Here is a 25,603-nt window from a genome sequence, read left to right as displayed (position 1 = left end):
ATTGTAACCATTGTATATGTTGTTTTTATGCTCTGCTAACTACTTTGCATCAGTTCATATAAAATCAATTTACATTCCCAAGAGTCTTTTAGGGCCTTAGGGAGGCATCATGGAGGTAGAGACAAGAAGACTCAACTTAATTTTAGTCCAAATACATAGATTTGGCTCCTAACTGCATGATCTTAGGCAAGACTCTTAACCTTTTGGAGCCTCAATTTCAATATCTGTAAAATCAAGAATAACAATATTCTTCTTTCTCATAGTATTGGGAAGATCAAATGTCATTAAGCAGATAAAACTTTTGATTCTAATGTATTATGGAAGTCTGATCTATGACTTTTCTAGGCTCAAACCCTAATTCTGGGGATGATGCTGTCAGACAAATTCTCTCTAGTAGTAATTAAAGGTTTTTGTGAGTGAAGGGTGGCGGAGGATGTATGTTCTGAGTATTAGAGGTGACTAGGCAACAATGGACAGTGAATCACCTGTCAGATCTCCAGCTGCTTCCCAGCACTTGGCACAGGGAGTAATAAATAAGGGCTAGGCATTCTCAGCATTGATAGTTGAAAAGTGTCTACTATTTTCAAAACCCAAACATAGAGCTTCCTTCATGTACAACCTAGAAATGTACATTAACAGGAAACCTACCCTTCTATCCTCCCTCATGTCTGACAGGATTTGTCAGTGTGTGGGTGACACTGTCATTGCTTATAATGCTCATAAGCCTTCTTGGATGTGAATGACATATATTTAGAAATCAAAACAAAACTTTAGGAAGATATTCAATTTAATGGAAACTAGTCTAGTCATTTGGGAACCACAAGAGCTTTTTAGGGAAATCTGCCCCTGCAGGATAGAGGAAGTGTGGGTGTACCGGAGTCCCAGTGACACTTTATGACATCAGATATCCCAAGAGGAAGGTTGATTGGCTACTGAGGAGCTGAAGCAGGGTTTAAATTCTTGTGCCATCCATGTAATTTTCAAAAACCAGCTAAAACATATCTTCATTGACCCCACATATTTCTGATGAGATCTACAACCCAATATTTGGTGAATTGTCTAGAGAAAAAATTTTCGAACTGAAGAAACAGATAAAGGTAAGGAATCACAGAATTCATATAACAATAAAATGAAGGAACTAGTTCATTGAAAATTTTTTATCTGTGCTTTGGGGCAAATGACAGGCAAGAAGAAAATGAGAAAAAAGTAAAGATGTAATGGTTTAACTGGGTCATTTTTTCTGTAAAAATATCTCCATGTGCCATTTCTCTTGCTCTTGCTCTGGATACATAGATTCACCAAAATATTAGGGGATTGGTACATGTGTTCCTTTTTATGATACATTAATCTCTACAGAGTATTTGAATCTGGAGTCCATCACTTTCAAAGAACTTTCTTATTTATTTGTTTTTTCCAAGGAGCTTTCTAAGTTATTTAGTATTTAGAGGAAAGTTGCTGAAAATGAGGCTGGAAGGAGGTAAGATTGAGATTTGGTTTGAATGAACTCAACAAAGGAAACTTCACATTCAGGTTTTACATTCTTGGATGATAGATATTGCCTGTTAGACACTGAAAACACTGTATTAGAATGAGAATGAGAATGAAACAAATTCTTTAGAAGGCAGTTAGGTGGCTCAGTAGATAGAGAAGCTTGGCCAGAGATGGGAGATCCCGGGTTCAAATGTGACCTCAGATAATTCCTAGGTATGTTATTCTGAGCAAGTCACTTAACCCCCATTGCCCAGCCCTTACTGCTCTTCCATCTTGGAACCAACACATAGAATATTAATTCTAAATTTTTTTCTAAAATTCTAAAAAGGAAGGTAAGGGGTTTAAAAATTATTTAATTAGAAGCTATGAAGGCAAAGGATATTCACTAACTACTCATTATATACATGCATAACCCAGATTGAATTGCTTGCCAGCTTTGGGAAGCAGGAGGGAAGGGAGGAAGGGAGACAATTTGGATCATATAACTTCAGAAAACTTAAGTAGAAATTGGTTACTACATGTAATTGGTAAAAATAAAATATATTTACAATAATAACTAGTCATTATAGAATGAGTAATAGTGAGAACTCTGAAAAAGAAGAGGAAGACTAATGAAATTTCTTATTGTTGTTGTTTAATTGAATATTAGAAAAAAAGGATTTCTTTACTGACAAATAGAGAAATACTTTGTTGTTCATTTATGGTTTGGTTTAAAGGTTCCTGTCTTTCAGGAAAAGGAGAAAGGAGATGAGGATAAAAGCTATGTGGTATAGAAGATGGAAGACAAATTATTTCACTTCCCACTTTGGACACATACTAAATAATCATGAGCAGAACCTTTGACCTCTCAATGCTCCCAGCAAATTTCTAAGACCTTAAATTATAAATTAGTTGCTGATATCTGCCAGGGAAGGCAATCTAAAATTGATGAAGTCACTGGTCTAGAATATTCACCCTCTCACTTCACGCCACCCCCCACCCCCATCTTGAAATAGTTCCCAAGATTTAGAACTGAAAACAACCTTAGAGATAATGTGGATGAGGAAAATGAATCCCAGAGAGGTTGTAACTCATATAAGTACATTTTTATCAATATTATGTTTTTTTCTTTTTTACCAATTACATGTAATAACAAATCGCCACATAAGTTTTCCTAAGTAATATGATTGAACTTATCTCCTTCCCTCCTTTCCCTTCTCCATCCCAGTACTGGCAGGTCATCCAGGCTGGAGTATTCAGTATTCCTGGGCTTTATTCAACTTTTCCTTTATAGCACAGCCCCAGATGTAAGATGTATAATATAGAAAAGTCTGAATTCTCAGGGTTCCAGATAACTGGATTTTCTTGTTAACTGAGGGCTAAATAGAAACCCCTTTCTTCAAGAGTCAAAACTTTTAAAAATATTCTAAAATGTTCATTATACTTAGAACATGATTGTAGAACCTCCAAGCTCATCACTTCAAATTCAGATGTATCAAGTATAGGGGACTGGGGCAATTTTTATGGATGGTGGGACAAAATTGTTGAATACAAATTTGTATTGTTGTAATTTATGCCCTCAAACTACAGAGCAGAAACTTATCCAAGCAACTGAGATCCCACCAGATGCCTAGGTTTTCCTAAATGCAGATTTTACTTTGATCTGTTTGTAAAATCAAGGGTCCATGATTCTGTTAGTGGGAGCTGAGGGCTTGGTCCAGTGATGCACACTGAACCTCCTTTAGGACGTGGCTTTTTTTCTACTCAATTCTATAAACATTCATTAAGGGTTCACTATGTGCTAGTCTTTGAAAACTGGTTGTGCCTGAACAATTCACCCTCTGAGCTCATCTGATGAAAAGTCTCTATGAATATGGCCAGTCTTCTTCCTGGCCAGTAGATGGTCTGCCCAAGACCCAGGGCTTCCAGAGTGCCAGCAACTGCTAGAGCTTGCGCTTTCCTTCCATTGCCTTTGACACCCCAGTGGCATGACTTTGGGAAGTAAAAAAAAACATTTCTGTTTACATGTGGCTCTTCTTAACCCTCCAGATATTAAACTGGCATGAAAGATTACATATTGAATTCATATCAACCTTTTTTAAGGAGTGAAAAGAACTTGACTTTTTTCCCCCTTATTTTTCTCATTTGTGCTTATTTCTTCCCCTTTGAATAAATATGAAAAGGAATATTGTATATTAGATATGCAATTAGAATCAGGAAAAACCTTGGTTTGATTTTTGCCTCAGACAGTTCTCTGAGCCATTCATGACCTCTCTAAGCATCCGTTATTCATAAGAGGAATAATAATTATTATCTTCATTTTGAAGATCAACTGTTATAATACTCTATATAAATGTCACATGTTATTATCTTGCAAGTGAATCTTGATTTTACAGAATTTCTGGCACAAATTTGAACACAAGCATCTGAGATGAGAGCACTTGGCATAGTGGATAGAGAACAAGCCTGGAGTCAAGATGATCTGGGTTCAAGTCCCATCCTTGACACATACTGGGTAAATTCCATAGCCTGCCAGTATGCCTCAGATAATCTCTAAGGCAGAATAGATATCAAGCTGTATTAGTAGAGAATTTTCTCATGGAAATTTTCCTTTGATAATTAAATCACAAATCTAGCCCAAAATACCACCTGACAATGTTTTACCATTTGGAATGCTTTTCTTATCCAGAGCCTTTAAAGGGTTTTCTTGTTCCACAAAAGTACCTGAAAAATGTAAGGATGTTATCTATTATAAATTACATCATTTAAGTCTATATAGCATAGGGCCTTTAAGAAATATTGTTTTTAAACTATTGTATAGGACTTTTTTTTAAACCCTTGTTTTCCATCTTAAAATCAACACTGTGTATTGGTTCAAAGTCAGAAGAGCGTTAAAGGGTAGGCAATGGGGATTCAGTGACTTGTCCAGGATCACACAGCTGGGCAGTATCTGACATCTGGAAGCCTGGCTCTCAGCCCACCAAGGTACTGCACTCTATAGTACATTTTAGCATCATTATAAAGTGATTTTTTTTTTACTGATGGCAAAGATCTAGAAGGCAGGTCTCCCATTTGTGCAGCAACAACTTTGCCGGTTTCTATTTATTACTTTGCCCAAATATAGAATAAAATCCTCCTTTACCCAGTTCAAGGCTATTTCATTCTGATAGCTGATATTCACGCAATTTTCATCTAGAAATCCATAACCCTAGAAAAGTCAAATTCTTCCACCAAAAACGATTAAGTTAAAATATAAATTATGGTGGTCATACTAGTGCCTGTCAAGGTTACCATACTCTTAGCAAAGTGTTATTTTAGTAGACTAAATATCCCCAGCAGCCAAAGGGAGTAAGTTAATGGTCTTGAAATGATCAATATGTAGCTTTTGAAGGAGTAAATTATAAATTTTTTGATACCATGTTATTTCCTACTCCATCCTCATCTCCACCTCAGTTTGAATTGACAACATCCTGTTTTCTTACGAGATAAAAATTGGAGATTGAAAGCAAGATGAAACTCACATTTTCAATGACCTTTTAGTTAGTACTAGAACAATTACTATTTCCAGTTACACTAATATAATTTCACCAATGATCTCTCTATTTCTTTCTTTAAAAGTTCATATAAAAAAGGCCATTGGCATTTGAAATTTTGAGCATTGTCTTTTTTTCCCCAGACATTGCTAAACCATTACTTGGCTAAGGGAAACACTCTTTGCAGTTCTCTGTGCATATGTGAATGCTGGGGTAACCTGTGACTTCCCTGGATCTTGGTTTTCTCATCTTTAAAAGACATATTTTAGATGACCTCGAGCTTCTTGTCAGCTCTTAATTTATGATCCTACTATATATAACACTGGGAAGCCAACAGGGGCTGGTGTGACATCCATTCCCTCTCTCTAAATGACCCCTCTACTCTGGAGTCATGTACGCTTTCTAGACAGGGTTCAGAATAAAGGAGCCTGATCTCTAAGGAGAGGAAATCTAGGCTTTCTTTTGTCATAGAATTTGGCTTGTTAAAACTCCAAGACAAATTTACTCAAGTCTTAGCTTTAGGCTTCTGACTAGATTTTCCTTAAAGGGGAGAGTAGAAATGTACAACATGAAGGTATTCATACAAAAAAAAATGGTAAAACACAGACAACTCTGACAAGTGAAAAGGAAGGTTTAAAACAGGATTCAACATCATAATTTAGAGTCATACTCTTTCTGAAGACTGATTCTTATTTCACCTTGGCTCTCTGGATGTCTAAACAACTCTTTGTACATTGACATGTCTGCTGGGAAAACAGCCAGGCTCAGAGCTATCCTCTTTATTGTGGAAACTTTTCTTTTAAACAGCCAGCTTTACTTATTGGTGCTACAATCTATGACCCTCTCAAACTCATGAGGACACCTGCAAGCTTGGACACATCCACCTCGATGTTATTGTTTGTTTATCTTCTCAGGAAAAGTAACAAAGATGAAAATACAGCCAGGTTCATCAGTTTGAATTGATCCTCCATGTGGTGGCACCCATCAAATGTGTATAAAGAACACAGATGATCCCTTTACCTCTTGTCATGGCCAAAGTTGAGGCATAACATCCAAATTGCCACATGAATCAGACAAAGCTGGGGACTAAATTATAAGTTATATTTCCTTCTAAGGTCTACTGACTTATCATCATCATCTTCCTCCCCTCCCCTTTCCTCCTCTTCTCTTCCCTTTTCTTCCCTTCTCTACTCTTTTTCATCTCTTCCTATAATTCAACTATCATGAATTGACTTATCATATCAAGGTAGATGACTTCCAAATTTCTATACCAGATATTTACATTATTTTATTGCTATTTTTATCTTAACAATTTACTTTGAATTAATAAGACATTTTAAACTCTGAACTTATTTTTTTCATGTCCCTCAGAATCTTGATTATGAATGAAGTCATATGGAGGGGGAAATGTCATATTTGATTATATTTCTAATACAGATTTCTAAAAAATGGGAAATCTATAATGATTCTTAAAATTTTTATTAATCTGGAATGTATTTACAAGTAATTAGCACAGCATAATTAGCATAGCCAAATGGACATTAAAACTTTCTGCAACTGGAATATTTTGTATGTCTACTTATATCCATATATATGTTTGCTTAGTGGATTTATATAAATTTGTAATAACATATAGCTTATAACAACTAGGTACAGAGGGTACCTGCTCTCAAATTAAAATAGAAACATGCCCTCTTTTGTCTGTAAATTATCTCTGTGCATCTAAAATTTGAATCTGGAGCACCAGTGGCATTTATGTGAGGAATAATGGTCATGGGCATATGCTTAGATTACATATTAGGTGGACTAGAGTGAATTGGTTAAGAACTTGGCATAGTATTCCTTGGTTGCACAATCCTCATGTAAGTGAAAAGGCTTAGATTTCTGATTTCCAATTTATTCATCTGAAAGCAAGGGAAAACAATAAGTGATGGCTCCTATTTCAAAGTGTTTAGATTTTTGAAACAGAATTTGGCAAAAATGAGACTTGTTCATCAAGAGATGAAAAGTTCAGAATGTTTTTATATGATGAAATATTTAATCCTAGATAGTATATTTTATGTACATTCTTCCTTATAGGTTGGAAGTTTCCTAATTATCAACTATGAAGACTCCTTTCCTGCTCATCGTCTTCTGGGGATTATCCTGTGCTCTTCCTGTAAGTACTATTTTCTTGGTGATTCCTGAATAAACATAGAACCTTCAAATTTTCATCACTCAGAACACAGGCCATCCAATTTGCTCCATTTGGATAAAATAAAGGATACTTAGTAAAAGGCATCCATGTGTGATGCTTTCTGATTTTTTAGGTGCCAGCATCTTGTATGGAATCTGAGGTTTAATAAAACAATAGTTGGCCTTGGAATAACAAAAAACTAGTTTTTTTTGTTATTCTGTTGTTTGTAAATATTTGTAAATCTGTTGCATCACTGATTGGCTAATTCTAAACAAATTGCCACAGTGGCCAGTAAATGAGAATTCCGTCCCTCCTTTCCATTTTGGGTGGTATGGAGTGAGTTTCACAGGTATTCCTTCTTCCCAGTTCAGTTCATGACTCCCATACTGGGGGGTGAACTCTGTGTAATCATTTGCCTTTGGACACATTAGGAAAGAACACACAGGAAAGAAAGCGAGACTGACCCAATCTGGCAGTTTTCTAAAAATACCATCTTCCAGCTACATAACCAATGGAAGAAGACTTACTCAAACCCATTTGATTGGGGAATATAGGAAGCAGCATGCTTCCACATTGGTGGTTTGGGCATGTCAAAAACAAGTCATATGTAAGTAACTGCTTCCTTGAAAATTACTCTGAATATTTAACTCTGTGTTTTACATTGATTTAGGTCACCAGATATCTAAACACAGATTCTGAGAGTTCTGAAGAATTGACGGTAAGAAGAGCATGAAATGTTTTTAAATAATAATAATAGCAAAAATAATAGTAATAATAATAGTTAGCATTTATATAGTACCTACTATGTGACAGGCACTTTTCAAATATTATTACATTTGATCCTCACAACAATATTGGGGGGTAGGTGCTATTATATTTCCATTTTTATAGAAGAAGAGAGTGAGGCAAACAGAAGTTAGGTGACTTTCCTAGAGTTACATAACTAGGAAGTGTCAGAAACATTTGAATGTTATAACTGGTATGAATGCTGTTGTTGTTAGGTTTTTTTTTTTATGGTGACTAGATTGATGGATTAGTGAACACAAAGGATAGTAAGAAAAGGAAAATGGTTTGGTGTAGCAATAGTCAATCTTGAAGTCAGGAAGATTTGGATTCAAGAAAAGCTTATGAAATAAATTGATTAAGTGATCTTGGTCAAGTCAGCCTCTCAGTGCTAATATATCTATCTCTCTACTATATATATTATATAATACATAATATAGTTATCACCCTACAACATCTCTTGCATCTGTGCCCTTCTCTCTACTCACATAGCTACAATCCTAGGCCAGGCTCCCATCACCTTTTGTCTTGGACAGTGGCAATACCCTCTCCCAGATGCTAACATGATTTTTCTTAAAGTCTCATCATGTTACTTTTCTATTCAGCAAAAATCTAATGTCTCCCCATTAACTAAAGGGTCAAATGTTATTTCTTCTTTATCTCGTCCTTTAAAAATGTATATCTTTTGTGTAAAACTATAATATTTATAGTTATCATTCACATACTGCTACATTTAATAATTCATAAGCAAATTTATAAAGATATTTTATAAGTAAAAATAACCATATTAGGGTGCATAATAAGAAAAATTTTAATGCTTATGGGCTTGGAATCAATATAGTTTGGAGACAACTTCCTTTTATCAATTAAATCAGTGATTCATACCCCCAACTCCCAAAATTCTAGGTACTAAAGACACAAAGATGAAGCAGTGAAATAATTTCCGTCCTAAAGAAGCTTATATACTATTGGTGTATAGAACATTTGGTCTAGGGAAAGAGAGATGAATCTGGATTTAGGGGGCCTTGGTTCACATTCTAGTTTTTCCATTTACTATTTGAATGAATGACCTTAGCCAATTACTTAAACTCTCTGAGCCTCAGTTTCTTCATGTGCTAAAAAAAGAGGTTTGGACCTTAAATTTCCTTTCAACTCTAAATTTATGGTCTGTGGTCAAATACAAATATATATATAAAGTACATACAATTAATCAACCAGAATTTCTTAATGTATGTCTAGTGTGTGCCCAGCATCAGGGAAAAAACAAAATAGTCCTTGGCTTCTAGAAGCTTAAATTTTATTGGACAACCTACAAAGTTTTTGTTGTCATTTCATTGTGTCCAACTCTTTATGACCCTATTTGGGGGTTTCTTGAAAAAGATACTGAAATGGTTTGCCATTTCCTTTTCCAACTCATTTTACAGTTGGGGATTGTGACCAATAGAGTTAAATAATCTGCCCAGGGTTACTCAACCAGTAAGTGTCTAAAGCTATATTTGACCTCAGATCCCACCTAACTAATCTACAAAAGAACAATATCTACAGTCTCTGTGGGAAAGCCAAGTGAAGCAGTCAATAAAGAAATATGTACAAAATATGTACAAAAGGAATCCAAGGTTCTTTGTGGGAAAGTTTTTATGGAGAAGCTGAATTTTGAGGGAATAAGGGATTCTAAGAAGAGTATTTTAGATGTGGAGAAGAGTCAGTGCAAAGGCTGGGAAATGGGGGAGAGAATATTTTGTAGGAAGGGCAGTAACCTATATGCCACATATATGTAAGGTTGGAAAGGTAAGTCAAGGGGACTTGTGAAAAGGGTTTTAATGACAGAGAGGCATTTCTATTTCATCCTAGAGGTAAGAAGAAACCAAAAGAATTTGTTGAGTAGATAGGTGACCTTCATTTTAGGATTTAGGAAAATCAGTTTGGCAGCTGTAGAGAGGATAGATTGGAGAGGAGGGAAATGAGGCTGGGAGACCATTTAGGAGGTTATTGTAATAGTCCAAATGAGAAATGAAGAGGTGATGGAAATCAAGATTCATCAGTAGGTGAATATATATATATATATGTATATTTTTTCATACATATTCACCTACCGATGAATCTTGATTTATATTGATATATTTTCATATATATATATATATATATATATAACTGCTGATTTTTCCTGACATTATCATTCAATAAATTATCTAATGCAGAATAACTCTAGAATCATAGACACATACTTCTCTTTATTCTCTCTTTGATATCTGCCCTCCCACTCCCACCAATTTTCCTCTTAATTACACACTATCATTGACTACCATCACCTTCTTTCAGATGGTCCATACTCTTAGTGAAACAAGGCATAGTTTAAGCCAGTTATTACCTTTTCCTTAGATATGTCCAGTCTTGGATATGTTATACAAGGAAACAGGCTCCAGTTATGCAATGTGGTTGCTTCTGCCACACTTCAACAGATGTCTCCAACCCAACCTGCCCCTTCCAGTAATACAGTGTTGTATCAGCATTTTAAACATATCTTGCACAGAGGAGGTACTTAATAATGTTTTGTTGAATTTCACTTATGACTAAAAGGATCCTTGAGTAGCTTTACTGGATTCCTCAGTCATTTACTATTAAATTTCATGTTGAAAATGGCTGCTCTTTAGATTACATAATTTAGATGGATTCTTCTTTGTTTCTTATCCTGCCTTATCTATTCAGTCCCTTAAGGATCTCAATCCTGGTTCTAAAATCATGCTATAATAATATTTCCAGATTTCTCATGTAATATGGGATAATGTCAGGCATGCATTAAGGAGGTAGAGAATCATCTAAGATTATTCTAAACCTTTGTAGTGACATGAAATCTTTGTATAAAAGTAAGTTCCTTTTTTCTTTCTCTTCTTTTCAGGATCACTTGACTCTGACACCACCTCCGTCCTTGGTAATTATCTCCTTGCTATCATATTGGCTTATACCCTGTTTTCCCCCATGCGCTGTCCCCCACTCCAAGCAATCATTATCACACCTTGAACCACCTCATGGCCTTGGGAGATATGGTACACCTGGACTTCAAGCAAAGGAGATGATGCCTTTTTTTTTCTGTTTCCTATGGAAAAAAAGTAACTTGGAATTATATTTCCCTTCTTTCAGGAGAGTAGTGAGTCATCAGAAGAAAGTAAAGATAGCTCAAAGGAACAGGTAATTAAATCTTTCCTAACATTTAAGTTATTTATGCATTGAGGGAAATGGTGATGACTTAAATTATATGGAAGCAGTTCTAAATATAATTTTTTAAACCATGAAAAGTCAATATTTCTGAGTGCCAAAAAGGGAAAAACAAGTCATTTCTGTTATTCTAACACATTTTTGGTATTTATTTTGAATGTTGGGGTGAGGATGGGGGAAGCAATCTATAGACTTTAGCAGTCTGAAGTTTCCTTCAATTAAAATATTTTTTAAGATTTTATTTATGGCTACTAATTTAGACTTGGGGATATGATAGGTGAACTCAGAAAAGTGATGGAATATTTGTTCATGCTAAAATTGTAGATTTTATAATTGAGTCAGTATGCATCAATTAAGGAAAGTCTTCCTAGTCAAAGTGGAATGGCTGCAGAGAGAGGGGGCAATAATAATCATATTCCTGATGATTAAGATGATGATGATAAAGGTAAAGTTACAGGGAAGAATTTAGTGAGACAATGCCATTGGTAATAAAATGTCACTCTTTTATAAGAGGGATACTAGAGTTAGGATTGTTGACTTGCCAAGAATATTTTTGACATGAGAGGTAGAAAGTAAAATCTAGGGTTCAGAATAGGCTCTATCATTGATTTCTTGTGTTACCTTGGACAATTAACCAATCAACAAATGATTATTTAGCACCAACTATGTGGATGAATGAAAAAGCATTTATTAAATTTTTATTTGGAAGTAAACACTCTGCTAAATCTGGGGGATACAAATACATAAGGAAAGATATTCTCTACCCTCAAGTAGCTTATATTCTAAAGCCCACATAGGGAGTGACCAGGGAGGGCTACCTTTTTCTGGGAGTTACAATGATGATGCATAGAGCCCAAGGGTAGAAGAGTGACACATTAAATGCAGGAAAAATGTCAGTCAGTTGGTCCATTGTTACAGAGATGTGGTTGGTGGAGTGGGGCAGGGCATAGTGAGTTGGAGAAAGGGCACTAGGAAGATCAAGGAAAGCTAATGGCCCTAAGCAACTGGTGAAAAAATCCCCTGAGAGTAAGGAGTGACTCAGGCATGTGGCTTTCATCCAGAAGAAGCAGGCACCAGTCAGGATGGTGGAAGAGCAGGGCAGGATTTTCTGGAGATGAAAAGCTGAAACCTTCCAGGGAAAGGTCTCTGGAGTGGGCAGCAAGGTTGTGGAGGATATGACCAAAGAAGTAAATAAGTTCTTTGGGAAGGCTGGAATGGGAGATCTAGGCATTGTCTGCAAAGGCAGAAATTAAATAGTCCCTGCTGTCAGGAACATATATATATGTATATATATATATATATATATATATATATATATATATATGTGTGTGTGTGTGTGTGTGTGTGTGTGTGTGTGTGTGTGTGTATGTATGTATGTATTATCAGGAGAAATAGATTTAATTATATACAAGGTCTTTTTCTTTGGTTCAAACATGTGGTTCCACCAGTGTTAGAGAACACCTGGTGAGGCAGCTCTCTCTACCAATAAATATTTGCATTTTCTTTACAACTTGAAGTCTTAATGAACTTTACACTATCAAGTCAAGTGACTTGGAAGGAACCTCAGAGACATTTTACAGGTGAGGAAACTGAGGCCCAGGGAAGGTTAAGTGGCTTACTGAGGATCACAAAGCCAAAACAAAGTCAGCTCTCTAACCACAGTGAAAGACCAACTCTCATACAACATAAAGACAATATAATATATCAAGTAACTTCAGCAGCTAAGGGGTTTAGGAAAGGTACGGCTTGGGTTGAGTTTTGAAGGAGTTTGGATTCTAAGAGATGGAGTTTCAAAGGGAACACGGTCTAAAGGGGGAGCACCTACAAAGGCACAGAAATGGAAAATGATATGTGTATAAAGAGCAGCAACATGATGAGTTTTGCTAACCTTTAGAATTTGCAAAGGAGAGCTTAGAAAAGTAGTACCTTCCACTCAGTTTCCTCACATATAAATATGGAGGTTAGACTAAACTACTGTTGAGACCATTTTCTGCTTCATCATTCCATAATTTCACTGCTACTTGTGGCAGAATGCTACCAATGCCAGAGAATTATTGCTTATTGTCCCATTATGAAGTAAACCTTAGAAATGCTCCCCAAAATTGTTACTTTTTACTTCATGAAAGACTTTTCAATTTGCCACAGGCTTTTCTATTCACTTTTGTTATTTGAGTACCATTATTGAGGCACCTAGTCCTAGGACCCAGCTTCCAGTTCTTCCTCTGATTACTGTGCAACTTTAAGCAAGTCCCTTATTCTTCTGGGTCCTGTTTTCTCGTCTGTGAAATGAATGAGGAGGGTTGAATTAAATGACCTCTAAGGCTCCTTCCGATTTTAGATCTATGGCCCTATGATATTAAACCAATGAGTACAGAGTTGGTATGAGGGATGCTAGAAAACAGGACTCTAGTAAATAAGGGGGAGAGCCTCACCTGATTAATGGAAAAGCCAGGAAAAGGCTTTTCAGAGTCTAATGAGTTCTGAGTGGTCCACCTTGAATGAGTTTCTCAGAACGTTCTTGATGATCAGCATTGTGATATAGTGACGTAAAATGGCATCTCGTATCTCAGCCCCATGCGCATTTTTCATGACTGAAAAATATGAGATGCTAAAGCTTCTTTTTTTTAGCCCCTTTCTTCTTTCTTAGAATTAATCCTTAGTATCAATTTTCAGGCAGGAACTCAGCCACGGCTAGGCAATTTGGTAAATTGGTCCAGGATAACACATCCAGGAAGTAGCTGAAATCATATTTGAACTCAGATCCTTTCATCTCCAGGCCAGGTTCTCTATCCACCAACTACCTAAGCTGCCCTTGAAGTTTCTTTCTACAACAGTAGCTGTCCATACTAATGGCCCGATAATAGGCAGCTTTTTAGTGCAAAGAACAATTGCCTTTGACCTGGGTCCTGGAGACCTGACTGGCACTTATTAATTGTTTGACTATGTCAAATACACACACATCTGTTTATATATGTCACTTAATTTACTGAGTCCCAGTTTCCATTTTTGGTAAAGCTAGGATAATCATAATTTAACTCTACTGCACAGGGATTTCATGAAGAAAATGTTTTGTAAACACCAATATGCTATTTGAATGAGTTATTTTATGAAACTACCTCTGATGCTTTTATTTAATCTTATTTAACCTCCTCCCCTGCCAAAGTCTTTCTTTACTCTGGTTGCTAACAAGTACAAATGTACCTATTATTTGCCAAACTCTATGCTAAAGACAAAAATGAAAAAGTCCTTGCCCTCAAGGAACTTATATTGTTTTGAGAGAGAGAACAGGTACACTTAATACAAAATGAATTCGAAATAAATAGGTAATGAGGTGTTGACTGCTAGGGGAATCAGAAATGACTCATAGAGACAGTTGCATTTGAGGTGAGCTGAAGCTAGAGCTACCAAGAGATGGGGATGGTAAGGAAGCACATTCCAGATGGAGAAATATGGGGAACAGCTGGTATAAAGATGGAATTATTTTTCCTTGTTCAATTGTTCCAGTCATATCCTATGTTTTGTGACCCCATTTGGGGTTTTCTTGGCCAAGATATTGGAATGGTTTGCCATTTCCTTCTCAAGCTCATTTTACAAGTGAGGAAACTGAGGTAAACAGAGTTAGTGACTTGTCCAGGGTCACACAACTAGGAACTGTCTAAGGTCAGATTTGAACTCTATCTACTGCATCACCTCACTGCTTCTTTTTCCTTACAAAATAATTTTTTACTTCACAAAATGATTAACTGAAAAGTTTCTCTAAAGAATAAGTTCCCCTAATGTGACTGTAGTGTATTGTGTAAAAAATGTGACCTGGATTAAAATCCAAACTGCTATAGCCTAGATGATATGTGTCTCTGGGCAAGTCACCCAAACTTTTCTGCACTTCAATTTCCTCATTTGTAAAATAAGAAAGTTGGCTTAAATGACCTTTAAGATCCCTTCCAACTCTAAATATGAAAGTAGGATGGAAATCGTAGACATTTAATTTCCACATAGCTTTTTCATGAACTTATATATTATAAAAAATGATAAAGTGGGGGTCGATAAGAATTTCTCCTCTCATAAACTCCCTGCAGAAATGCCAAGGAATAGTAAAATAAAGAAGAAGGCAGAAGGAGAAGTAGTGGACTTAGAGAGTCCACCAATTAGATGACTTGACTCTTAATTTTTGTGTGCTGACTGTATCTCTTGATTCCTCTGTGTAGATGAATGAGAGTAAAAAGGACTACAGTGATAGTATTGAATCAGAGGAAGACTTGGGCCTTACTGATCAAGAGTCTGTATATCTACAATCTGACAGCTCCCTTAAGAGTGGAATAAAAGAAGATGATAAGAATGATGATGAAGATGACAGTGGAGATGACACTTTTGTTGATATAGACAATGGCCAGGGCTCCATGGAAAGGCATCAACAAGAAGATGATGATTCTGACACCACTCTATCCAATGAAAATAGTACTGCAGATGGGGAAGATGGCAATCATAATGTGGTCAGTGATGAAAGCAGTCAGAGTGAGAGCAGAAGCCTTGAAGAAGAAGAAAATGAAAGTCATGAGGTGGATGTCCATGACAGCAAAAGTGATGAGCACAATGTGGAAGTAGGAAGTGAAAAAAGCTACAGCAGTTCCAGCGATGAGTCTGCTTTAGATGAGGAAGGAATGCAAGGTGATGACCCAGACACCATTATGAGTGAGATAAGCAATTCCAGAATGACTGGTCATAGCGTCAACTTGAAGAAAAAGATTCACAAGACAAGGCATCAGGATGGGAACAGAAAAGATTCTGATGTGAGCCAACTGGTGGGGCAGTTTGGCAGAAAGTCTTTCCAAAAGGCCCACAGCTCAGAAGAAGATGATTGGGATGAAAACAATGAGAGCAACACCATGGAAGAAACCATGAGTGACTCGACAGAGAAGAGGCAATCCAGTGAAAATGGTCAATCTAATGAGAACAGCAAAAGCAAATCCCAAGAAGATAGCAACAGTCAGTCTCAGGAAGACAGTCAAACTGTGAGGGATCTTAGCAGTGAGTCTAGACCTCATGACAGTGATGAATCATATGAAAAACAAAGTAAATCCAAAGAAGAAAATGAAAATGTTTCAAGAGGAGATAACCCTGATTCTGATGGAAAGAGTGTTGGCCTATCTGAAGATAATAAGGAAGATAGTAGTAATTCCTCTGAAGAGGATGACCTCAACACATCCTCCAAATCAGACAGTGAATCTGGGGAGGCACAAAGTGACAGTGAATCTAATGAGAGTGAGAGCCCCTCAGTGGAAAGCAAGGAGTCAAGTGAGGAAAATAGTTCCAACCAGGAGGGCTTCCAGTCTCAGAGCTCGTCAACCGAGAGCCAAAGTGTCTCCAAGGAAGACAGTGGGGAAAGCAGTTCTGAACAGCTACAAGAAGAGGAAAATAGTCAGTCTGAAGAAGATGCCAGAGCACTTCAGGAAAACAGTAAGCTTAAAGAAAATGAGAGTTCCAGTGAAAGTAGATCAGTCAGCAATGAAGAGAGTTTGTCTAGAAGCATTGAGGTGGAAAGCAGAAAACTGATAGTTGACACCTATCATAACCGACCTACTGGGGACCATGATGACAATGACTGCCAAGATGGCTATTAGCATTAGCTCAAAAGTATATTTTTGTAGAAAGGAGGGAGACAGAGAAAGAAATAGATGGTGCTTTGATTTAGTCATCTTACCAGACTTAGGATGATCTGAATTTATTTCTTTTGGAAGATAATTAATGGGGCATCATAGTCATTTATGGGGAATTACTCTTCCAAGGAAGTTCACAGAGTGTGAAATGACTCTAAGCCACACTATCCATGATAGTGGAAACAAGAAAGAATTTTGTGCTATAGTTTTACAGCTTGGGTTTTGAAAAATTACCATGAGGACTCTTTCATGAGTGAGTTTTAAGTGATTAAATATTTGGTTGGAGAAAACATTAAAAAATTATAGGCTAGAGCTGTGTTTTGGTTCCAGGAACAAGATTTCTTTCTGTCAACCATTTTCTATTTTTCAATGGGGTTCTGTGTAAAATATCAATGTTAAAGGGAGTTATTTTGGGCCACAGGTGGGGTGGGAATGGGTTATAAGAGTTGCTAAGATTCCCTTTATTTGTTAAATTATGTGTTTAATATAATTCGAGCTTCTGTTCCTTAATTTGGCTTATGTGCAATGCCAGAATTGAACCTGACCAGCTGTAACTTTTTTGCTCATAGCAAATAAAGATTGTGTACATAGGTTCCAATTGAATTTGTGATGGATACTTTGGAATGTTACCTCAACACAGGATATATTTAAGTTTTTGTAATAAAGGTAATAATATCTAGAAAAGGTGTGTGTTGTACCTTTTTACATTGGTGATTATGCACATATGTTTCTAATTTAATGAACACTTTGTTTTGCTCCCATTTCAAACAATGCCCAAGTAGTTCTTAAGCTTTGTCTGAAAAGACCTTTCTTCCTATACAATGCAATAACAATAGTTCCTAATTATCACCACACAAGATTTTTACTTATATTCAGGTAATTATTTATTGTTTTTGTTTCACAGACAATTATGCCTTTTCACTAATTTTTTTTTAAACCCTTACCTTCTGTCTTGGAGTCAATACTGTGTATTGGCTCCAAGGCAGAAGAGTGGTAAGGGCTAGGCAATGGGGGTCAAGTGACTTGCCCAGGGTCACACAGCTGGGAAGTGTCTGGGGCCAGATTTGAACCTAGGACCTCCCATCTCTAGGCCTAGCTCTCAATCCACTGAGCTACCCAGCTGCCCCCTTCACTAATTTTTAAATAACTTCCATGTACTACTTTCATCAAATGGAAGAATAAGATAAAATGTTAACTTATTTTATAATGGCATACAGATTCATATAGGAATAGATTCCCAAGCCACAGTTATTAGTTTTTTATTTTTATTTAAGAATTTTTCCATGTTTACATAATTCATAAACTCCCCTCCCTCTTCCCGGAGCCAACAAGCAATTCCACTGGCTTATATATGTATTATCACTCAATACCTACTTCCATATTAATCATTTTTGTAATAATCTTTTAAAAGCCAAACCCCCATATCCAATACCAATATAAACAAGTGAAAAATCAAATGTTTTCCATCTGCATTTCTATTCCTACAGTTCTTTCTCTTGATGTGGATAGCTTTCTTTCTCATAAGTCCCTCAGGATTGTCCTGGATCATTGTATTGCTATCAGTAGCAAAGTCAATTACATTTGATCATCCCACAGTGTATCAGTCTCTGTGTACAATGTTCTCCTGGTTCTCCTCATTTCACACACCACATCAGGTTATGGAGGTCTTTCCAGTTTGTATGGAAATCAAGTGGTTTATCTTTCCTTATAGCACAATAATATTCCATCACCATCATATAACACAATTTGTTCAACCATTCCTGAATTGAGGAATCTCCCCTCGTTTTCCAACTTTTTGCCAACACCAAGAGCGCAGCTATAAATAGTTCTGTACATTAAAAATTTTTTTTTGGATACAAATTTAGTAGTGGCATTGAAAGGCATGCATTTAAAAAAATTTATTTAATTAGATGATTTAGAATACTTTTCCATGGGGGCAGCTGGGTAGCTCAGTGGATTGAGAACCAGACCTAGAGACGGGAGGTCCTAGGTTCAAATCTGGCCTCAGCCACGTCCCAGCTGTGTGACCCTGGGCAAGTCACTTGACCCCCATCGCCTAGCCCTTACCACTCTTCTGCCTTGGAGCCAATACACAGTATTGACTCCAAGACAGAAGGTAAGGGTTTAAAAAAAAAAAAGAATAATTTTCCATGGTTACAAGACTCATGTTCCTTCCCTCCCCTCTCTCCATCCCCCTCCCGTATCTGAGGTGAAATTCCACTGGATTTAACATGTGCCATCGATCAAGACCCATTTCCTTATTATTAATATTTGCACTAGTGTGATCTTTTAGAGTCTACTTTCCCAGTCATAGCCCCACTGACCCTTGTGATCAAGCAGTTGTTTTTCTTCTGTGTTTCTTTTCCCATAGATCTTCCCCTGGATGTGTATAGTGTTCTTTCTCATAAGTCCCTCAGAATTGTCTTGGATCATTGCATTACTCCTAGTAGAAAAGTCCATTACATTTGATTGTACCACAGTGTATCAGTTTCTGTTTACAATGTTCTCCTGGTTCTGCTCCTTTCACTCTGTTTTAATTCCTGGAGGTCATTCCAGTTCCCATGGAATTCCTCCACTTTATTATTCCTTTGAGCACAATAGTATTCCATCATCAACACATACCACAATTTGTTCAGCCATTCCCCAATTGAAGGGCATCCCCTCATTTTCCAATTTTTTGCCACCACAAAGAGCTCAGCTATGAATATTCTTGTACATCTTTTCCCTTATTATCTCTTTGGGATTCAAACCAGCAGTTCTATGGCTGGCTATGGCTGGGTCAAAGGGCAGACAGTCTTTCAGTGCCCTTTGGGCATAGTTCCAAATTGCCCTCCAGAATGGTTGAATCATGTCATAACTCCACCAGCAGTGCATTAATGTCCCTACTTTGCCACATCCCCTCCAGCATTCATTACTTTCCTTTGCCATCATGTTAGCCTATCTGCTAGGTGTGAGGTGATACCTCAGAGTTGTTTTGATTTGCATCTCTCTGATTATAAGAGATTTAGAACACCTTTTCATGTGCTTATAAATAGTTTTGATTTCTTTAGCTGAAAACTGCCTATTCATGTCCCTTGCCCATTTATCAACTGGGAAATGGCTTGATTTTTTGTACAAGAGATTAGACCTTTTCATTTTCAGCTAAAGAGATCAAAGATTCCAAAGTGGTACTGAATACCAGTGTAACCTCCTATTGTAGGCAATAGGTAAGCAGCCTGATGCCTTGCCTGGTAGATTTGTTTTGAGATTAGACTGAAATATAAATTAATAGTCCATCTCATACTTAACAAAAGAAGGCTTTGCAGTGCAGCCCTAGGTTGGTGGAACTGGTGCAGCTTTCCGCCACACTCCTCCCTCCCTTCCTTCCTCCCTCCCTTCCTCCCTCCTTATATCTCTTCCTTGGTTCCTTGGTTTCTTTTTTCCTTCCTCACTTCCCCTTTCCCTTCCCCTTTCCCTTCCCCTTTCCCTTCCCCTTTCCCTCCCTCCCTCCCTCCCTCCCTCCCTCCCTCCCTTCCTTCCTTCCTTCCTCCCTTCCTTCCTTCCTTCCTTCCTTCCTTCCTTCCTTCCTTCCTTCCTTCCTTCCTTCCTTCCTTCCTTCCTTCCTTCCTTCCTTCTCCTCCCCCTCCCTTCCTCTTTCCCTCCCTCCCTCCCTCCCTCCCTCCGTCTCTCCCTCCCTCCCTCCCTCCCTCTCTTCCTCCCTTCCTTCCTTCCTTCCTTCCTTCCTTCCTTCCTTCCTTCCTTCCTTCCTTCCTTCCTTCCTTCCTTCCTTCCTTCCTTCCTTCCTTCCTTCCTTCCTTCCTTCCTTCCTTCCTTCCTTCCTTCCTTCCTTCCTTCCTTCCTTCCTTCCTTCCTTCCTTCCTTCCTTCCTTCCTTCCTTCCTTCCTTCCTTCCTTCCTTCCTTCCTTCCTTCCTTCCTTCCTTCCACTTTAAGACCAGCGCTAGTCCAAAGGGCCCGACAGGCAGCCACAGCACCCCCATCACTTCTTCATGCTCTAATGGTTTTCAGTCCTCATTCTACTTAGCCAAGCCCCGTGCATCCAGATGGCATAACTCAACGTTGGTTTTATTCCTTGATTCCTAAGAGCAGCCCTGAGTGACCCCTCTTCTTGCTGAGACAAATGGTCAATTCTCCTAAAGCCTGAGATGACCAAATCAGATCGGAATCAATCCTGGATCTAGGGGGACGGCGGGCCCCAGCGGGGGGCGCCAGTGCTCAGGGCTAGCGGCCTCGAGGTGGGGACGTATCTGACTCAGGCACTGGCGGTGATGATGTTTGTTTCTTCCTCAGCTCCTCAAGTCTCCAGACTGCCTTGCGAAACTATCGTCAATTGCCTTGCTGATTAAAGGCGCAGGAAAGGAAACAACTACGTTGGAGAATCGAAAGAACCTTTATTTAAAGTAGCAAAGTTTCAGAGCTGAAGCGGGACCTCAGGTCCCCAATGGGAATCAGTTTCTCTCCAAAATTCTTGGCAATTTCGGCCTTCATCAAGGGGCTTTGAGTGATGGGAGAAGTCCGGAAAAAGTGGTAAGAAAGTTCCCCTCCCCCGCCCCGCTTCCAGCAAGCATCCTTCCAATAGCCAACCGATGCTGCTACTTCTGCCCTGTGAGGCCACTCAGAATCTCCATCATTCCTTTTTTAGACTGTCTTTCTATTTGTTCGTGAGGACACTTGTCATTCCTCACCAAAACTTCCCTTTCCAGGCTAAACATCCACAGTTATTTCAGAAAACCCGCAAGTGGCATGTTCTCAAGACCCTTTGCCATCCTGGCCACCCATCTGTGGACCTTCTCAAGTTTATTGTTTTCCTAAAACGTTTCAACCTGAACTGAGCATAATCCTATAGACGAGGTCTAGGGAGAACAGAGAACTGAGTAATGGAGATAGGGAGAAAAAAATGAACCTGGCAATAGGGAGCAAGGAATATTCCAGCTCCCCTGCCTCAACCACCTAGCTGAGGGGAAGATTTTCTAGGCATGATGTTACTTCTTGTAGTTTTTAATTGGATTTCTTGATTCAGTCTGGCAAGAACTATAGGAATTTACAGGTATAAGATGTAAGAGGTGGATAACCTGCCACCTGTTTAGGTAGCCATCTTTCCTAATAACCTGGGTGGTTTAATTCTCCTTTTCCACCATATATTGGCGAAATTGATTTTTAAAAGAACCTTTATGTTAGACTTACTGATATTCATCTTATTGGCCTTCACCAGATGTAACCTATCAAGATATTTTCAATACTCTCACACCCTTTACTAGCAATTTATTTTATAAATTTAATTATTTGCAAATTTAATAAGCATTGCTATATAAACCATTGATAAAAATGTCATATAGCCCAAGATAATGCACAGATCTCTAGAATACTTCATTGGAGAATTCACTCCAAGTTAACTTTGAAAGATTAATGCTTACTATTCAGGTCTTGCCATTATTGAGTTCAGAATCTATGTAATTCTACTAGCCTATGTCTCAAGTGAAATAGACACCATTTAGTTGCATGCATCATTAATACATCATCATTATCAATAAAAAAGAGATCATTTTGTTTTTTCTTTGTCCACGTTTTTAGTTTTGTGTGTGTGTCATTGAGATAGCATTTATAACAGTATTTAACAAGGGACATAGTTTCTTTTTTAAAAAAATCATTATTTATTTTTAACATGGTTTAAAATATTTTTGAATTCCCAACTCCCAACTCTCTCCTGTCCTTCCACCATCCATTGAAGATGCAAACATTATATCAATTATACATGTGAAATAATATAAAACATATTTCCATATTATTCATGTTGCAAAAAAAGGAAGAAAAGCAAAGTAAAAATTATACTTTAATTTGCGATCTGAGTTTGCCATTTCTCTGTAGGTGGATAGCATTTTTCATCATGAATCTTTCAGAATGATCTTGGATGACTGTATTGATCATTTATTGATAATGTTTTTTCTACTTGATCATAGAAAAATCATTGCTGTTTCTATGTACAGCCATCTCCTGGTTCTGCTCACTTTGTTCTATGTTAATTCATATAGATCATTTCAAGTTTTTCTGAATCTATACTGAAATATTGTCCCCAATAGGGATGGTGCGGATGATGATATAGAGACACTATGGTTAGTGAAATAGGCCTGTGAGCCTGCCTCACTGGAACCAGTTCAATCTACCAGGCAAGTTGTTGAAAAAAAAACAGGAACAGGGATTTATTTTTGAGAAAACAATGTATTGTAAAGGGAGGATTAAAGAATAGGGGTCCCTAGTTCTAAGGGATTTCTCACTAGCCTCTCACCTTCTAAAACCTTATCAGGATGGTGTCTTCTTTATCTTGATACTCCCTTGGCCCTAACCTGTCTTTCTAGATTTCAATGGCTGACTAGCTAACAGGTCTTCAGATATATCAAGGAGTGAACTCAGGATGGCTGGATCCACTCTAGCTGGGCCAGGCTGGAGTTGGGCTCAGGCCTCACCAACACTGTAGTTTTGCTCAGGCTAGCTGGTCACAGATCTTCTTAGTAGACAGGAACACTTATCAACAATACAGAACAGTTTGATTTTGAAGCAAAGAAAGGGTTTCTTCAGTCAGGAACAACAGAGGTAAGCCTATTCAGCTCCATGGGACAGGAAGTCAAAAACTCCTCAGCTCCAGAGAGAGGAAGTTCAATTCTCCAGTCAGCTCAAGAGTCAGGAAGTCCAAGAACCCCCAGTTGATGTTCACTCTTTATCCCTTCTCTGTGTTCCAGAATCCAGCATCATTAGTTCCTGGCATGCAACTGGCTCTTGCAAAATGTCTCTCTTACTGTAATCCATTTCTCTTCTTCCCTTATTACATTCCACCCTTTGAACAAAACCAAGATTCATTTTGAAAAAAATGTTTTGGTATTTGTTCACCAACAAAATTTAAATTCTCTCAATTATAATCCTATGCTAGTATTTCTACCCAAAATAACAAACCTACACTTACCTTATCCTAGTCCCAACACTACCTTACCCTAAGGAATATAAACAAGGGAAAGAAAGGAAAAGGATTTACAATAAACAGTTACAAAGATAAAATCAAAAGGCAAACATTTGCAAAAACAAAACAAGTAAGATAAAATTCAAATTACAAATACAAAATGTAAAGTATAAAAGAATGTACTAAAAAAATCCAAAAGTTCAAAATGCCAATATAAAACTTTTGCAAAAACAGTTGTTTAAAAAAATCAACTATGATGCTAATACACAAAACAACCTTATCTAAAAAATATTATAGCAATGGATAAAATGTGAAAATGAAAAAAATTACAAAAAACACAACATAGCATAAGCTTTTTTTTTAAACATTATTTTATTTGGTCATTTTCATACATTGTTCATTGGAAACAGATCATTTTCTTTTCCTCTCCCCCAACACCCCCCCCCCCCTTCCCTAGCCGACATGCGATTCATCTGGGTATCACATGTGTCCTTGCTCTGAATCCATTTCCTTGTTGTTGGTATTTGCATTAGGGCGCTCATTTAGAGTCTCTCCTCCATCATGTCCCCTCAACCTTTGTAGTCAAGCAGTTGCTTTTCCTCGGTGTTTTTACTCCCTCAGTTTGTCCTCTGCTTGAGGATAGTTGTTTTTTTTTATTCTCGTAGATCTCTGCAGGTTGTTCAGGGACATTGTAAAGCCATTACTGGAGAAGTCCATTATGTTCTCTTGTACCACAATGTGTCAGTCTCTGTGTACAATGTTCTCCTGGTTCTGCTCCTCTCACTCTGCATCTCTTCCTGGATGTTGTTCCAGTCTCCATGGAATTCCTCCACTTTATTATTCCTTTGAGCACAATAGTATTCCATCACTAACATATACCACAATTTGTTCAGCCATTCTCCAATTGAAGGGCATCCCCTCATTTTCCAATTTTTTGCCACCACAAAGAGCGCAGCTATGAATATTCTTGTACAAGTCTTTTTCCTTATTATCTCTTTGGGGTACAAACCCAGCAGTTCTATGGCTGGGTCAAAGGGCAGACAGTCTTTCAGTGCCCTTTGGGCATAGTTCCAAATTGCCCTCCAGAATGGTTGAATCATGTCATAACTCCACCAGCAGTGCATTAATGTCCCTACTTTGCCACATCCCCTCCAGCATTCATTACTTTCCTTTGCTGTCATGTTGAACAATCTGCTAGGTGTGAGGTGATACCTCAAAGTTGTTTTGATTTGCATCTCTCTGATTATAAGAGATCTAGAACACTTTTTCATGTGCTTATTAATAGTCTTGATTTCTTTAACTGAAAATTGCCTATTCATGTCCCTTGCCCATTTTTCAATTGGAGAATGGCTTGATTTTTTGTACAACTGGTTTAGCTCTTTATAGATTTGAGTAATTAGACCTTTGTCAGAGGTTTTTGTTATGAAGATTGTTTCCCAATTTGTTGCTTTCCTTCTAATTTTAGTTACATTGGTTTTGTTTGTACAAAACCTTTTTAATTTGATGTAGTAAAAATTATTTAGTTTGCATTTGGTGACTCTTTCTAAGTCTTGCTTGGTTTTAAAATCTTTCCCTTCCCAAAGTTCTGACATGTATACTATTCTGTGTTCACCTAATTTACTTATAGTTTCCTTCTTTATATTCAAGTCATTTGTCCATTCTGAGTTTATCTTGGTGTAGGGTGTGAGGTGTTGATCCAAACCTAATCTCTCCCACACTGTCTTCCAATTTTCCCAGCAGTTTTTATCAAATACTAGATTTTTGTCCCAAAAGCTGGGGTCTTTGGGTTTGTCAAAGACTGTCTTACTGAGTTCATTTACCCCAAGT

At 37.6% G+C, this 25,603-nt stretch overlaps 2 protein-coding genes across 2 annotated transcripts in view; both read left to right on the top strand.

Moving 5' to 3' along the window:
- The window catches only part of IBSP (integrin binding sialoprotein), a 231,392-nt gene that overhangs the window by 109,174 nt on the left and 96,615 nt on the right, over positions 1 to 25,603 (top strand). The gene's annotated exons all lie outside the window — the stretch shown is intronic.
- Positions 924 to 17,513, top strand: DMP1 (dentin matrix acidic phosphoprotein 1). Its single transcript, XM_056803173.1, has 6 exons — positions 924 to 1,097; positions 7,083 to 7,161; positions 7,850 to 7,897; positions 10,859 to 10,891; positions 11,101 to 11,148; positions 15,381 to 17,513. The coding sequence occupies exons 2-6, from the start codon at positions 7,108 to 7,110 to the stop codon at positions 16,791 to 16,793; spliced, it is 1,596 nt and encodes a 531-aa protein (XP_056659151.1). The 5' UTR covers positions 924 to 1,097; positions 7,083 to 7,107; the 3' UTR covers positions 16,794 to 17,513.

This window comes from Monodelphis domestica, chromosome 6, assembly GCF_027887165.1.
Source record: "Monodelphis domestica isolate mMonDom1 chromosome 6, mMonDom1.pri, whole genome shotgun sequence".
In the NCBI taxonomy this organism is placed as follows: domain Eukaryota; kingdom Metazoa; phylum Chordata; class Mammalia; order Didelphimorphia; family Didelphidae; genus Monodelphis; species Monodelphis domestica.
Note: the sequence above shows the minus strand (reverse complement) of the source record. Positions and strands in the feature narration are given on the sequence as shown.

What these genes read in the sequence shown, in the direction of transcription:
- DMP1 (XM_056803173.1), top strand. Translation starts at nt 7,108, where the DNA reads ATGAAGACTCCTTTCCTGCTCATCGTCTTCTGGGGATTATCCTGTGCT. An exon ending in GATTATCCTGTGCTCTTCCT is followed by an intron (nt 7,162 to 7,849) that starts GTAAGTACTATT and finishes ACATTGATTTAG; the next exon opens with GTCACCAGATATCTAAACAC. An exon ending in TGACACCACCTCCGTCCTTG is followed by an intron (nt 10,892 to 11,100) that starts GTAATTATCTCC and finishes CCCTTCTTTCAG; the next exon opens with GAGAGTAGTGAGTCATCAGA.